This window comes from Pteropus vampyrus, unplaced genomic scaffold (assembly GCF_000151845.1).
Source record: "Pteropus vampyrus isolate Shadow unplaced genomic scaffold, Pvam_2.0 Scaffold5, whole genome shotgun sequence".
Taxonomy (NCBI): Eukaryota; Metazoa; Chordata; class Mammalia; order Chiroptera; family Pteropodidae; genus Pteropus; species Pteropus vampyrus.
In genome coordinates, this window is record NW_011888786.1 from 8,511,019 (window position 1) to 8,527,558 (window position 16,540).

At 36.3% G+C, this 16,540-nt stretch overlaps 1 protein-coding gene across 3 annotated transcripts in view; it reads left to right on the forward strand.

Moving 5' to 3' along the window:
* ANAPC4 (anaphase promoting complex subunit 4) overlaps nt 1-16,540 on the forward strand; it is a 38,152-nt gene that overhangs the window by 15,443 nt on the left and 6,169 nt on the right. For all 3 annotated transcript variants that reach the window (XM_011365365.2, XM_023534150.1, XM_023534156.1), the window contains 8 exons: nt 2,427-2,527; nt 2,607-2,658; nt 7,061-7,116; nt 9,380-9,426; nt 10,598-10,654; nt 10,986-11,042; nt 12,917-13,010; nt 16,313-16,410. In XM_011365365.2, the coding sequence (XP_011363667.1) occupies nt 2,427-2,527; nt 2,607-2,658; nt 7,061-7,116; nt 9,380-9,426; nt 10,598-10,654; nt 10,986-11,042; nt 12,917-13,010; nt 16,313-16,410 (562 nt within the window). The remainder of the gene's footprint in view (nt 1-2,426; nt 2,528-2,606; nt 2,659-7,060; nt 7,117-9,379; nt 9,427-10,597; nt 10,655-10,985; nt 11,043-12,916; nt 13,011-16,312; nt 16,411-16,540) is intronic.

A 16,540-nucleotide genomic window follows, 5' to 3' on the forward strand; every position in this document is an offset into this window, starting at 1 on the left:
TTCATATCATGATTATCCATTTTGTCTAGGAAAAGAACACAACTACATCAGTGCAAGATGAATTCATGCACTTGCTGTTGTGGGGGAAAGCTAGGTAATGAATTCATGATACGTGCTTTTGCTTTTCCCTTTTCTAATATTTCAAAAGTTACTCATATTTATCATAAACAAAATAGAAAATTTAGGTGCACAAGAACAAAAATAATATGTATTTTTCTACGGTTTTCTATGTACTTTTTTAAGTAAATGCGATCATTTTGTGTGTGTATAATATACATGTATTTTTTATATAGCCAAATCAGTCTTTTTCTTTGTAGTATCTTCCCTAGCATTCTTGAAAAGACATTTCCCATCTTAAGAGTGTTTATAGATTGATCTGTATTTTCATCTAGAGTTTTTTAGTGGTTTATGTTTTATTCCATGTACATGTTCCAGATGCGATTTATTTGGTTCTGTGCTGTGGAAGGCTGCTTTTTGTGTAGATGTTTAGGTACTTGCCCAGTGGGGAGTGTCACACCTCCTCCCTTCTTTGACGTGCCCTTGGGCACACAGGACACTCTCCCTACGCTTTGGCCTGTTCCCTTTGTGAGTGCAGCAGAACCCGAATTTTTGTTGGGCTATTTCTTTTAGTTTATTTTGTTTAAAAATTTTGTTTATACTTTGAAATTTAAAGTTCAAAGCGATGTGTTCACATTTTGGATAGAAAACTAAAAATGCTTTTTTTTTTTCATTGTAGCGCTGAACTTCAGACCCTCTTAATGAACCAGTTAACAGTAAAGGTACGGTGAAAGTGTCTTTGTATTTACAGGGCTATGAACACATTCTTAATTTTTTTAGAATGGTGTATAGTATATTGCTTGTATACTAAATATATTTCTTCTCTTAATTAGGGCTTAAAAAAGCTTGGACAGTCTATAGAGTCATCATATTCCAGTATACAAAAATTGGTTATAAGTCACTTACAGAGGTATGAAAGCGATGTAGAATTTTTTTGGTATTGCATTTACATGTCATTGTCATTGGTCATGTTTCTTCAGCCTTCACTTCATCATTCGACATTCTCTTTTTGAGCCTTTTTCTAGCTAAAATTATTGCATTGGCACTTGATGGGAATTTCGAAGTACCCAAGATTTAAAGAATCAATTATGGTAATACTACTTTATAAAATAATTTTTAACATCTTTTCACCAGGTTATGCCCTGTCTGGGCTTTTTTCTCACCCAGACAACCAAGAGGTACATTTTGAATAGGGCATACACCCTCTTTTGAGCGGTGAAATTAAATATGTTTGTATATCATTTTGCAGTTTACAAAACATGTTATGTATTTTTGTGTTTAACACCTTGGCAAGGTGTTGGTTATGGTTATCTTTATTTTATACAAGAGGAGACAAGTTCAGAATGGTTATATGACTGGCCCAGAGTTACTAAGTGTCAGAGCCAAGACTCTTCTCCGAGATTGTTGAATCTCATGCTGTTTCTCGCCAGATACCTCATTGAAGTAATTGTCAGATGGATGCTCAGTGTTTGACTTAAATTTTGACAAATTTGTTTACGCTGAGTCCCCTAACCCTTAGCTCCATTACCTCTCCCTCTGATCGCTTCAGCCTTGTCTTCCCCAGTCTGCACTGTGCCCCTTAAATGTGTTCTCCACTGTGGATCTGGTCATGTTGCTCTAACTCAAAATCTTCTAGTGCCTTTCCATTACTCTTAGGCCCACGACCTTTCATGGCCTTTAGCATACCTGCCTCTTGGCTTCACCCACGCTCATGGCCTTCTCAAACTTGGCATTTTTTTCTCCTACCTAGGGTTTTTGTGTATCACTTTTGCTTTCTAGAATACTCCCATCATGCTCTTCACTTGTACTCAGATATTACTTGTTCAGAGAGGTTTTCCCTGCTCCCCCAAATTATACTGGGTTCTTCTATTGGGCCCGCACCCTGTGCATTTCTTTCAAGGCATTTATTGTATTTGGAATGCTGTAATGTCCGATTGTGTGGTTATGACTGTCTCTCCCATTAGACTGTCAGTGCCACAAAGACCCTTTTGTTTTATTCACCATTAAGTCCCCAGTATCTGGCATAGTGCCTGACCTAAAATTAGAGTTTAATAAATATTTATTGAATGTTAAATACATAGCTATTGGGTGAATAAGATAACCATATGCATATCTTAAAAGTGCCAGGACTAACTATGGAACAGATTTGATCTTAGAAAATTTAATCTTGTGGTCATGTACTCATCTCAGTAATCATTATAACCAAATGATTCTGCTATACTACTTAGAGATAATTTTGAGAAATAAGTAGTTCTCATAGAAATAAAATTATTTTCCATTTTTATTTCTCAATTTAGAAATGTTCAAGCTAGTAGCTGCCTGCCACTTGATGGTAGCGATACTAATTTGTTTCTGCTCTGTTTTGATAGTGGCTCAGAGTCTTTATTATACCACTTGAGTGAACTGAAAGGAATGGCTTCATGGAAGCAGAAATATGAACCTCTTGGACTAGATGCTGCAGGAATTGAAGGTAGTAATTTCATTCTCAATAGAATACATTAAACATCCTTTACTCACTTGACAAATGATATTTATTTATTTCCCTTTAGATGCTATTACTGCTGTGGGTTCTTTCATACTCAAGGCAAATGAACTTCTTCAGTAAGTATTAGGGATATCTAGAGTTATTAACCTGAGAATGTTTCATTTTTCACTAATAAATAAGAACCCAGTCATGATTAAAACAAGTTTTTAAGTTTTTATCAAAATTATATCTTTACAAGATTAAAACAAGCCAATAGCACAGTGATTTCATAAAGTAAAGCAGTGTTTTCCTGTCCCACCCATCTTTACCCCAGGTCCTCTCTCTAGGATCTTTTAACTCTTGTAGCTGTTTCTATTTTTAGTTCTTCTGTAGGTTACCTCCATATTTCTGAATTGTGTAACTATACTGCATTTCTTTTCATTCATCAGTTTTTTAGAAATTATTCTTCTCTTTGTTTCTTTTTTTTTTCCTAGACTCTGCTTTCTCTTTTTCTTGTATTGTCTGTCTGTATCACGTCCTGGGGTTCTTTCCCTGTCTCAAGGGTAGTATCATATCCCAGCAATTCCCCTCTGTCCCAAGTACTTCCTCCTTTAGCCTTCCGACCCCACACCATCTGGATGTGGTGTCCCAGCTCTCCCACCGGCCACAACATGGGCATCTTTTTCATTGCTTTCCTGGGGTAGATTTGGTTTTCCAGCATCTCCTCTTTCTTGGTTCATTTAATCGTTTTGCTGGAAAACATCCTCCGGTAACTTAGGAAGCAGACATGCATGGATAAACTTTTCTGTGTCGTTTTGTGTCTTTTACCTTCACACTTAATTGATAGCTTCCACTGCGTGTAGGATTTTGAAGGGGAAATCATTTCTCATAGAACCTTGAAAGCATTGCTCCATTGTTTCTGACCTTTTTGTTACTAATGTAAAATCTGGTGTATCTGATTCTCATTCCTTTGTAAGGTATTTTTTTCTCATCTCTTTTTCAAGAAAAGCTTTTTCTTGAAATTTCACCATAGTGCTTTTAGATGTGGAGCTCTTCATTCTTTGTGCTTATAATAAGAAAACATCACTTAACCTGAATTCTATTATTGTTTTGATAATTTCTTTTCTTTCTCTCTGTTTTTGTTTGTTTGTTTGTTTGTTTTTTAACTAGATTTTCATTCTAGAAATCTAGTTCTTCAGATAATAGACTTGATGGATTCGTCCTGTATGGAAAGTAAGATATGAAAAATATGAGAGAAAAAATGTTTCTCTTTTCTGAGAAATTTTCTTGATTTAATAATCCAGCACCATCACTCATCAATAGACATTTCGTGAGCATTTAACTATGTTTTAAACACTGTGTTAGATGCTGAGGATATAGCAGTGAATAGAACTAATAAAAATTCTTGCCTACATGGATCTTACATTCTAATGTAACAAGACAGACAATGAATGAATAATTAAAATATATAGTATGTCAGATACTGATAAGTAGTGGTGAGAAAAACAAAGCAGGGGAGGACCTAGGGCATGCTAGGCGTAGGGAGTGTACTTTTATATAGATGGTCAGAGAGGGCCTCGCTAAAAAGATGATATTGGAGAGAAACAGGAAGGAATGAGCCTTATTGATATTTGGGGGCAAAAGAGACAGCAAGAGTAAAGGCCCTGAGTTTGGAGCATGCCTGGCATGTTGGGGGACCTCAAGGAGGCATGATAAAGTGAATTGAATGACAGCGTGAACTGAGAGAGGTCATGGAGGATGGGCCAGGTCAGGTCGTGTGGAGCCTGTAGGCTGTTGTAAAGACCTTGGCTTTTACTCTAGATATAATAAGAAGCTTTTAGGGAGTTATGAATAGTTGAGTGACAGGAGGTATGACTTAACATTTTAAAAACATCCCTCTTGTTATTTACTTAGTGTTGTGAGTAGATTATAGGAGGGTAAGAACAAGCCAAGAGAGAAATGGTGGTCAGAATCTGGATGTATCTTAAAAGTAGAAATTACAAGATTTGCTGAATGATTTATATGGATGACAAAATAAAGGAGTCATGGGGTAATTATGAGAATTTTTATTAGGTCTGTTCACTGCTATAGCCTCAGCATCTAAAACAGTGTTTAAAAGCACCTAGAAGAGTAGAATTAACATTTAATTAAATGGGGGAAGACTTGGGGGAGTATATATATATCTATCTATCTGTGTGCTTTATGTTCCTCACTTTGGGTTCATCTGATATTTTTTATGATTAGATTCAGGTTATGCCTTCCAGGCCAGAATACTACGTAATCTGTGGAGTGTCCCTCTCAAGGTGTCACATCCAGAGGCAAATGATGTCCATCTTCGTCTCCTTTGTGACATTAATTTTGATCACCTGGTCAGTGTTATGCATATTAATTTTGAAATGACTTAACTATATAGGTGGAGCTGTTCACTACATATTGATGATATGAGACTAACATTCAAGGGAGGAGTCCGTGCTGGAAATGTGAATTTGGGGGCCAGCTGCCCATTGGTGTTATTTCAGGCTGTGAACCTGGATGAGGCAGTGTGCTTAGGGAAGAGGAGAGATCTGAAGACTGAGTGATGGGCTTTCTAACATTTAGAGATGGGCTGGATGGGGAGCTAGCAAAGGAAACTTAATTTCCAAAAGTGTTTTATTGTTTCTTTAATCGTTTTGCAAAGCTTTGCTCTTGCTTTGTGGATGTGACGTCTCAGATCTCTCCAAGGACAGTAATTAGATTTTTTAAAAGTCTGTGCTGCTCCCTGAATTATCTCCATTTCCTGGATCACTTTTCTGTTTGTCTTGATCTCTTATGGCAAGCGTCCTTCTGATACACGATGCCTGATGATTTACTCATATTTATTCATGAGGCAGTTGGAAGTTGCTCAGAATCTCCAAGTGCAGGGCAGTCCAGAGCCAGTCCGAGTGCCAGAGTATGCGGGGCCCTGCTGTGTGCAGCTGGTGCCCACATGGAACTGCCCCAGCTCTTCCCAGTTCATTTCGTTTCTTTGAAGAACCCTGATTTTTTGTTTTCATCTGGAAGGTAAACCCCGAGGCATTCATATATTTGGGGAAAGAACATATCGATCACTGTCAGTTTGTCCTCTTGTGTCCAGCCCCCCACGTCATCCTCATGTCTTCTGTTGAACCTGAGATTTCTGAGGATGGAGCATCTTCGAGATTCTGCAGGCTGCATGATTCCTTGCTGCCCTCTGTGCACTGTCTGCCATGAGGCCGCCTCTATAGAGCTTAGTCAGTTACCAGTCCTCCATTGGCTTTTGACACTTCTGAAATTTATTTTAGTTTCTTTTCTATTCCCTTTTTTCTGTGTGGGTTTATAACATAACACCCCTCTCCACCAATCCACTGTCATTTTAGTGGGGCTTTAGAAAGTAGAGTTTCTAGATGCATGTTCTCAGAAGGCGAAATGAGAGGAAAAGTGACACTGCTTCTGTATTTTGAATTGTTTTTTGGTTCGCCATATTCGCAGAGAGTAAATATAAAAATTAAGCTTTCTCTGATCATCTTTCAATATGAATGCAAGGTAATTTTTAACTTCTTGCTCCTTTGATGTAAGTAGAATATAGCATGTTAGGTTAAAGATGGAGAAACTGAGGCAGTGAGAATTTTGATGTTAGCCTCTAACAGATCAGTGGTTACCTGGGGTTAGAGTGAGATCAGGAAAAATGCAAAGGAACTTTTTTATTTTTTCATTTTTGCTGCAGGAGAATTGATCATGTTGCTTTTAGTAATGTACACATGTCACAGTCTTTTAAGCGCAGGGTTTTATTGTGTACAGAAAGGTTAGTTATAACGACCTGCCCCTCCAGCGGTGCTGTGACACTTAATGCTTGGAAGGGGCTTCAAGACACAGGAATGAAAAGTGCAGGTGTTAACTGCCTAAAAAAAATAACCTAAAAAGGGCAACCTAAAAAAATTTTTTAAAAATAATACCCATCTCTGTACTCAGAAACAGTTTCATTAAAACGATGATGACTTCCATTTATTCACTTGATTTTGGGGGTGCATTTGTGTAAAGAACAAGGAAATTCAACTTTCAAGATGTTATTATAAGGTTAAAAATCAACCACCACAAATAATGTTGAGTGGTATTGGAGTAGAGAAAGAGTAGAAACTTATAATCATGGTTTTCTGTTGGAATTGATGTTTTTTCTTACTGACCAGTGAGTACTTTTTTAAACTGAGAATAATGCTGAAAACTGTTTTTTTCTGGTTTCTTTTATTTGTAGAGTTAGAAAGGATTTCACACTTTACCGAATACTAGGGGAGACTATTACACAGTTTGTGGCAAGGCTGTTATAACCAGTTAGAATCTGAGTTATTTGCTTTAGTTTTAGAAAGAAACAGGATTTGCTCTTAAAATTTTATTTTAGGTATGTGTTTAATTTGTAAAATCTTTTCTAAAGGCTTAAATGTCATCCAGATAGGATATAATACAACAGTAAGGATTATATTCCATGACAATTTAACAGTATTACATGAATGCCATGTAATTTATTCCTGATTTCTTTTTATCTTTTAGAGTTATAGATAGTAGTATGAAAAACTTCAAAGCATTTTTTCGGTGGCTTTATGTGGGTAAGTTAAGTGAATGAAGCATTCTTGTTTTAATATATTTTTTTAATTGCGAAGCATCAATTTAGAATATTTCATTTACTCTAGTAAACTTTCAAATACTTATGAGAGAGAGCGAATAGTGTAAACGAACCCCTCCTGCTCTCCAACTAGTTCAGCAGTTTTTACTGTGTGGCCGGTCTTCTCTACCCCACCCATCCCCACCTCCCCACAGGTGTAACCTGTAGCATTGGTTGTCTCTCTCACTCACTGATAATCTTTTTTTACCTTGTGATGTCTCCTTAGGTTAAAATAGCATTTTTGAATCCCTGATATGTATTAGATACTGCTAGGTGTTAGATTAAAACAAATAATAATAGTAAAAATAAGACACAGCCTCTGCTTTGAATAGCTTATTTTCTGTTTTATACTTTGGTCTTCTGTCTCTAGATCTATCCTGTCTGTTATGGAAGCCACTAACCACATGCGGCTATTTAAATTAGTTGAAATGTTATAAAGTTATATATTCATATCCTCAGTCGTTCCAGCCACATTAGAAGGACTCAATAGTCACATGTGGTTAGTGGCTACGGTGTTGTACAGCACAGGCTAGGACGTTTCGTTTCCATTATCACTCCTGTTGAACAGTGATGCCCCTAGCTAATTGAATGCAGACCACTTGTGGCCTTTTTCGGTATCTTCAGAGAATCTTTGCATTTGTAGGTAATTAACATATGTTTATCAACTTGATATTCAATGTTAAATACTGTGCAGTATATGCATATTTTATTTAGGTCTGTTTGAACTGTCATTTTAGTGACCTCTAAATATCTTTGAAATAATCCAATATACATTTCCCTCCAACATATGCCAAATTTAATTATAAATGGAATTTATCCCATATTTGTTAAAATTCCAAAGGGTAAAATAGAAAATAAATTACCTGAATTGTACTAGCATCCTTTAAACAAATGCCCAGATCTTTAATTTGGATGTTTTAAAAACAGACTTTATATTGGTTAGCTTAACATAATTGCTTTTGATAAAATAATGAATGTGATCTGTAGATGTTGATATTTCTTAGATTTTTCTCAGAACTGTACCAGCACAAGCCAGGATGGGGAGCCAGAGTGTTTATCAGGCCAGCCTGTTTAATTGATCAGAATTGTTAATTAGAATAAATTACAGTATCAAAACTGAACGAAACCTTAGAAATAATTTTCTTCTACAGAAGTAGTAGTTTGATTTTACTTATTTGAGTAATTTAGATAGTTTACATCCTTATTGCATGTCCTAACTGTAATAAGAAGCCAGATTAGAAGAGAAATGAATTGCTGCTCAGTCCTTATTATTGGAGCAGGACAGTATAGAAAGCTCCAGTGCTGGATTAGGGACTGCAGACCTAACTGTAGTCTGGCTCTGCCACTAGTTAGCCCTGTAGCCTTGGTTTGCTCTTTTGTAAAATGCCGTCTCCGTAAAGACAGGAACTTCTTTTTATACTCCTATATCTCTAGCGCCTATAGTGCACTCAGCTTTTGGGTGGATAAATGAATGAATGGAACTAGCTTATGTCTGGTTTTTCTGATAATTTAGAAGTTTGAAGTAATTAAAAATGGTTTCTGAAATAATCTATATTTGCGAAGCAAGTCCAACATGCTTTCTCATGACCTAACACAAGGAGTGTGTTCAAACACTATGCGGAAGCGTATGCAGTGTGCTTCATGACTTGGGTGGGTGTAACACAGAAACACAGTGTAGGTGAAGACAACCCTGTGGAGGGACAAGAGTCAACCACAGACACTAGGTTAAAGACAGTGTGTAAATTTGTATGTGAGTGCATTTATACATGCATAAGTCTTAGTGCAAGTATCTTTATGTGGTGAAAAAGCCCAAGGGAAAGAAACACATCCGTTTATGGTATTCTAAGGCTTTCGGAGGAAAGCATCGCTTGTAGATTTTAAAAGAGGAATCTTTGTACATGAAGCCTTAGTAGTCTTAGCACAAGGCAGCAGTTAGATTTGTTAGTCTGGAGTAGCAATGGGTTGAGTTGAAGGAGAAAGTGAAAAATAATAGTTTAGGATGGTTAATTCAACCTTTTTGAACTCGAAAATATAAATCAAATTTAAATTCTTCACCTTTTGTGTTTAGAAGAAAATAACTTTTCCTAAGAGAAAGGAAGCTGTTGACAATTGAAAATTTTGTCCAGTGAAACACATTGGTCATGAGAAAGCATCTATAATTAAAATTATGTTTCCTTTAGAAATGGTTTTTAAATTTATATTTCCAGCAATGTTGAGAATGACAGAAGACCACGTACTTCCTGAGCTGAATAAGGTACTATATAGCAGTATGTTTTCCTCACGTGTTAGGTATGCCATGCCTGAGCTCAGCCTTGTTGGTCATCTGGGCCTTCTTATTCAGTTATTAGTTAACAGGGTGTCAGGCTGCAGACACGAGACAAGTTTTAGTAAGCCTTTTATTTTTAAAAGAAATTTACATGTTATATATATCTTTTAATCTCAGAATACCTTTATTATGGCTGTTAAATTTATAATTTTCATGTTTGTATACGATTTTATAATCTATGTAACATAGAGTGTTTGTATTCCTTGTTTTAATGTCCTTAGATCTTAAGTGCATTATTTTCTTTGCAAACGCAGTGCTTAGATATTCGTGCCTATGTTGATATTTGGTAAGCGCAGTTACTTTCTGACTATATGGATTGTGACAAGCTGCAGTGCAATCTCCTTCCAGGAAGATCTTTAAGAATAGGGCAAAATTCCCACTTGATTCCTGCAGCTTAGTCATCTTCACCCCTGCCCAAACTGTCTGATTCAGGTAGTTTTTATAAGCAAGCATTAAAATAAGCCTCGGTGAAACTAAATGACTAAGGAATGACAGCTCTTAACACGAAGCAGATTTTCTGTGCTATGGTGACTGTCTTTGCAAACTAGGAAAGTTCACATTAGCTATTTCTCTACCATTACTCTTACCTTTATTTTGGGAGATAAAATATGTTAATTGTTGGGAGGGACCTAAATGTTTACTTTTTTGAGGGCTGAAGAACTAGGGTAGGGTGAGAGAAGGGTCATTGCAAGAAGCAGAGGCCAGCCCTAAAGTCAGGTCGAGGTTATTTATCTGAGCTAACAGTCCCCTCCACTCCCAAAGGAGGGACCCTGCACACCTCAGCTTAGCACAGGCATAAAATAATAAACAATGTTAGGCCGGAAGGAGTTCTGTAGCGTTTGGATTGGCTGGTTGGAACATGAGTTTAAGTGTTTAATTACATGCTTCTCAGAACCCCAGGATTTCCTCCTATTTTCAGAATTAAATAATCATCTGGATTTTATTGATATTTCTTAGAAGGAACTTTGCTTCTTTGTTCTGTGGCTTTTAGTATATAGTAAAAAAAAAAAAAAAAGATCACATTTATTACATAGTATTTCTTTTATTAGGAAGCTTTCTTTTGATTTGATTTCTTTTTATTTCTTTTTGGTTTTGATAGATGACTCAAAAAGATATCACATTTGTTGCTGAATTTCTTACTGAACATTTCAATGAGGTAGGAAATTGGTATTTTCTGTGATGCTGTTTTTTCTTAATTGCAATAAACCTGTGTAATGGGAAGAAGTAATCAAATTTAATGCAATTCAAATGAAGTTTTTAGCAGTTCAGCTTTTTAAACTATTGAACTAATTAATGACAGTTCTTATTTATAAAACATAAAGCCTTTAAATTGAACTTTTGTTTGTATGTGTGTCTTACAGCCCATGAAAGAAAGAGTAACTGCCACTAACAACTCTCTTAAAAAAATAAAGTTTTTGGTTTAAATATAAGATATTTTTTTCTATTGTGAGTTGACTTAACAATGAAGCTATATTTATTCTTTCTAGGCTCCAGACCTTTATAATCGAAAAGGAAAATACTTCAATGTTGAAAAAGTTGGTCAGGTATGGGTTTTGGATTGAATTAAGTTATTAATTTTAACTAATTTAAATACACTAGCAGTGTTAGTCTTTATTGTCCAAAGTTTACGGAAAGTAATGTAATACCATATATAGTAGCCCTACCATTTTCAGGAAATAACCATAGAGTAGCAGTTTTTAAACTTTCTGGTCTTGGAACTCTTTTACATTCTTAAAATTATCGAGGACTCTGAAGAGCTTTTACGTGGGTCATATCTATTAATGCTAGGTATTATTAGGTATTAGACATTAAACAGAATAAAAAATTATTTCTAAATTTATTTTAAAAAATAACCATTGAAAAAGACAATTATCATTACATGTTAATATAAACATTTTTAATAAAAAATAACTCACAAAACAAAACAGTGAAGAGTCGCATTTTTTAATATTTTTGCAAATCTCTTTAATGTCTGGTTTAATGGAAGACAGCTAAATTCTCATATCTGCTTTTGTATTCAATCTGCTAATCTGTCGTGATATGTTGTTTTGGTTAAAGTATATAAATAAAATGGCTCCATATAGGTATATAATTGGAAAGGGGAGAAGTATTTTAATAGCTTTTTTAGATAATTGGATGTTACTTGATACTGTACCAAATCCTGACAGGTGATAGAGGTTAGCTTCAATGTGCAATCTAAATTGCATCAGTGGACTTTTCATACTCTGATACGTTAAAATCCATTCATCTGCCTTGAACTTTGAATGGGTCTTTTACCCATGCATGATTTTGTAACATCACGTCTTGGCCATTGGAGAATATTGATTCACTGAGTTATGCAGATCTCCCATATGCTGACACTTTTCTTCATATAGTATCCAAAAGTCAGGTTTTATTAATGTCACTAATTTCATCAAGACAGTCTTTGAGTACTGTGAAGCTGTCGAGCACACAGTGGCAAATACACGTTTTCCAAAATTTTAATTTTTGCATGAATGTTTGAATTTTATCATTGGCAACAGATACTATCAGTTGGTTTACTTAAAATGACAGGCTCATTTTATTTATTTTCAAGAAAATATCTGCCAAATACCCAAGAATGGATAATCATAGTTTTCCTGCCAGTCATTCTTTCAAGTAAAAGTGGAATTCCATTAACAGCAAAAAGTGCCTGGCTTAAGACACAGCTATGTTTTTATAAATGCTTCTCCCCATGATAACCGTTATGCTTTGATATGCAGCAAAAGTGCTTTATGTATACTTTCAGTTCCTTCACACAGAATATTAAAAAGATTTGTACTCAAAGGTTGAGATTTAATAAAATTAATTATTTTAATAGCTTCATTAGTGTTTAGTGAAATCGTGTGTGGCAAAGAAGAATACAGTGACTTGCTGGTAGGGTTTGGTGCCACTGCCTTGGCTCTTGGTGACGATACAAGCAGATTTTCCCACCTGTACTTTTGACCTTCAGTGTAAATGTCATTACAGTGAAAGGAGCAAATTACATCTTGATAATATTATGAAAATGGTATTGACCTTGTGAGTCCCTGAAAGCATCTTGGGGACTCCACACTTTGAGAGCTATGCCTGTAGAGTACATTGACAGTTGACACTTCAAATTGATTTGTAAAGTTACGTATATAAGCTTAAAGTTTGCTTCATTGAAAATGGAACACAAAATTTAAACTCAATTTATGATCTCTACACCTACAGCATTCTAATCTTTTAGTAGTTAGCAGTTTGTTTAGTTGCTTGGCATTTAACAAACTTCGGTCACCTCACTCAGAATAATAGCAATGCACTTTTCAAGAGGACTTGGTAGTAAAACTAACTTATTAAATAGAATAATGTTAAATATAAATTTTTGAAGCTTCCTCTTTGGTTTCTTACATTTAAATCTTTAATTCTGTATTTCTAGTACTTGAAAGATGAAGATGATGATCTTGTGTCACCCCCCAACACAGAAGGAAATCAGTGGTATGACTTCCTTCAGAACAGCAGCCACCTTAAAGGTATTTCATGAACCAAGTAGAGTTTGGCCCTGTTCGTATTTATTTGAGACCAGTATATCAGCTGACAGTTTTGCTGAATACTTGCTGAGTACTTCTGAATTCTTTAGAGTTACGTTTTGTGTCCATTTCATTTGATTCTAAAGAAACAGCAAAATAACAAATGATATATGACATAACCATTATCGAAAACACTCTGATATTAACTGTGATATAGTAAGATTGCTTATTCTTAAGTATTGTCTGTTTTACACCCTATAAAAAAATAAGATATTGGGTAGAAAACTATAGAGCCTACTAAAGAAGTCTGTTTCGCCAGGGCTAATCTCTTAACTCCTAAAAGTAAAATGATGCATCACTGTATTCTGAGGCTGAAGCTTTTTGGTTTACTTGTTATACTTTTCATTCTCTGGGATCATAAAATGTTGATATGGTAAAACTTTAGCATTATTAGGGATGCAACACAAAATAGCAACCATTAAATGTCAGAATTTCACTAAATGAAAATATTTTTTAAGTTAGCATTTCTTTGCTATCTCAAAGAGTAATCTGACCACAGTTTAGTTTCTTAGATCTCTAGGGTAATAGCCACATACACGTTATTACCTCCTTTAATTCATGCAACAGCCTGTGGGGTAGGTACTTGTTATCCTCATTTTACTAATGAGGAAACAAAGTTAAAGAAGGTCCAAGATCACACAAGCTAGGAAGCGAGGGAGCTAAGATCCTCTTAACTACAGAACCTCAGTTTGTAGCTGGACTCAATAGTAATCTCTGCCTCTTTTATCTGGTTGGTGTTTATCTGGATGGAGGGAGGGAGGAAGGGACAGAAGAGGGTGAGAATTCTCTGAGGCCCAGAACTTTGCTTATTGCTCTTTTGTTTTAACCCTAGAAGTTCGAATTCTTTTCCAGGGCAGGACACATTTTGTATTACTTGAGAGTCAAGATCACTAGAGAAATATAGCAATGTAAGTTAGCTATTGCATGGAGGGAGAATAGAGGTATAGCTGACTCATTTGCTGTACTTAATCAGGATGCCCAAGGAATAAGGGATGGTACCTGAGAAGGGCCGATAGTGTGCCAGGAGTGGTGGCACCTGGACTGTATTGGGCTATTATTGATCTGGGAACTTTGTTGCTCTAAAAATAGGTCCCACCCATCTTCTGTGGCTGAATAGAAAGGCTTAATTTTAGCTACAGGCCTCATGCTTAACATAGATACACCAGACTAACTCCATCTCTTACGTGCTTGCTGTTTGAGTTGTGAGTTTCAGCAAGCTCAGTAATCTCCCAGTTTCTAAGTCTAGTATTAATAACAACTATCATTATGGAACTATCAGGAAAACTAATGAAACTTCTTTCTAACACGTTGTACAAATCAGGTGCTAAATGCTTAGTGTATATATTTTGTTAGGGCACATGAAAGAGTCAGTGTTATATACTGGGTCCAAGTTGGTGCTCCGGAAACTGGATTGCTTGGGTTGGAATCTCGCTCCGCTACTTCCTAGGAGTGTGGCTGAGGGCGAGTTGCCTAACCTCTCTGTGCCCCAGTTTTCTCATATGAAAATGAAGATGATGATGGGACCACCCTCAAGAAGCTGTTGTGGAGATTCAGAATGGATCTATAAAAAGCACTTAGCGTAGTGCCTGGCACATAGCACATAAATAGTCACTGTATTAGCATCTGAGAGGTTTTTACTCAAAACACTTCTGACACCAAAATGGGAGTTTTTTTCCTCATAAGACCAGTTCTGACACCAACTGGGTGTCCTACTGTCTAATTCGGACACTCTCTACTGTTAGCACCAGACTCCACAGGTTTAAAGGCTTCATCCCACAACAATGCACCCACTTCAGACTTTAATTGCAGGTATTGGGGTCCCTAGGTTACCTACATTTCTGTCCCACTTGACTACAAAGTTGGGAATTCTCACAATTTCCCGCCACCTTCAGGTTTGATAATTCACTAAAATGGCTCATAAAACTTAGAAAAACACTACACATGTATTTACCAGTTTATTATAAAGGATACACGTAAGGAATAGCCAAGTGGAAATGGTGCATAGGGTGAGGTGTGGGGGAGGGGCGCAGAGCCACCTCCAAATGCGTCGTCCTCCCAGAACCTGATGTAGTCACTCACTCCCCAGAGGCCCTCCGAGCTCTCTTGTTTAACAACAGGTTTTATGGAGTTTTCATTTTGTAGACATGATTGTTTAAGTCATTGACTGTTGGTGATTGAACTCAACTCCTGCTTCTCTCCTTTCCCCTCCCTGGGTATTGGGGGGTGGGTCTGAAGGTTCCAAGCTTCTAATCAAGACTTGGCCTTTATGGCGACCAGCCCCCATCTTGAAGCTATCAGGGGACTGGCAAGAGTCACTTCATTAAACAAAAGATGTTACTATTAACCTTTATCACTCAGGAAATTCCAAATGTTCTAGGAGCTCTGTGCTGGGAACTGGGACAAAGACAAAATATTTTTCTATGATACCACAGCATCTGTCACCTTTTGGGAGCTTAAAATGTTAACATGATTACAATTCTTTTTATCCAGCTTAGCTGGGACATGGGATGCTATAAGTGAGGAAGGCCTGCAGGGCACTATGGAAGAGGGTGGGCTTGGGCATTGAACTTAGGTTTGATTCATAGGTCTAGATACTCAGTCATTTCACAGTGGGCAGTTGCCCAAACCTAAGCCTCTCTCTTTTTTTTAACCTATAAAATGGAGTATATGATGCTTACTTTGTACAGTAAGCAGTGAAAATAACAGATATGAAAAGAACCTAGTATACTTGGTGTCAGTAAATACTTCGTTATGTATTACTTTCTACAGATAAAAGCCTTTTTAAAAGTAAAGAGCTTATTTTCATAGCACTAGTTTCTTGTGTCCTGTTTTTGTTTTTAGCATACTCTTCTGAAACAATATTGGACTGTTGTCACTCCATTGTGGCAAAAAATAAAGAATGAACTTTGTTTTATTAATTGTCTTATGGTTCTCAAATCATCCCTTTCTTCTTAGAGACAAAAGAAGCATACTGTTGGATTTTGGTAGGAAAAAATAGCATATAGAATAATATGCTGCTGGAACTCAACTTATAGTGAATGTGGTGGTTTTTAGCAGGCTGGCAGCAGGGGATGATGAAATGCAGACAGTCATGGTGATTTTTAGTGAGGTTGTATGAAGGTGTAATGAAGTAGCCAGGAAGAATTCTACCATCAGAAAAGCCCTGTGGGCTGGCTCTAATAGTAGAATATTTTCTCCCAGTCATCTGGTTTACTATAGCTTTTTGTTTGTTTGTTTCAAACCAGAAAGTCCTTTGCTGTTTCCTTATTATCCTCGAAAATCATTGCATTTTGTGAAAAGGAGGATGGAGAACATTATTGATCAATGTTTGCAAAAGCCAGCAGTAAGTTTGAAATAAATGCATGTCTTTGTTTAGGAGCAAGAATATCTACAACATGTGACTCGTTTATGTGAATGATCATAGTCGTTAAGATGAACCATATGAAAATGCTGGTATTCAAATGTTTTTAATT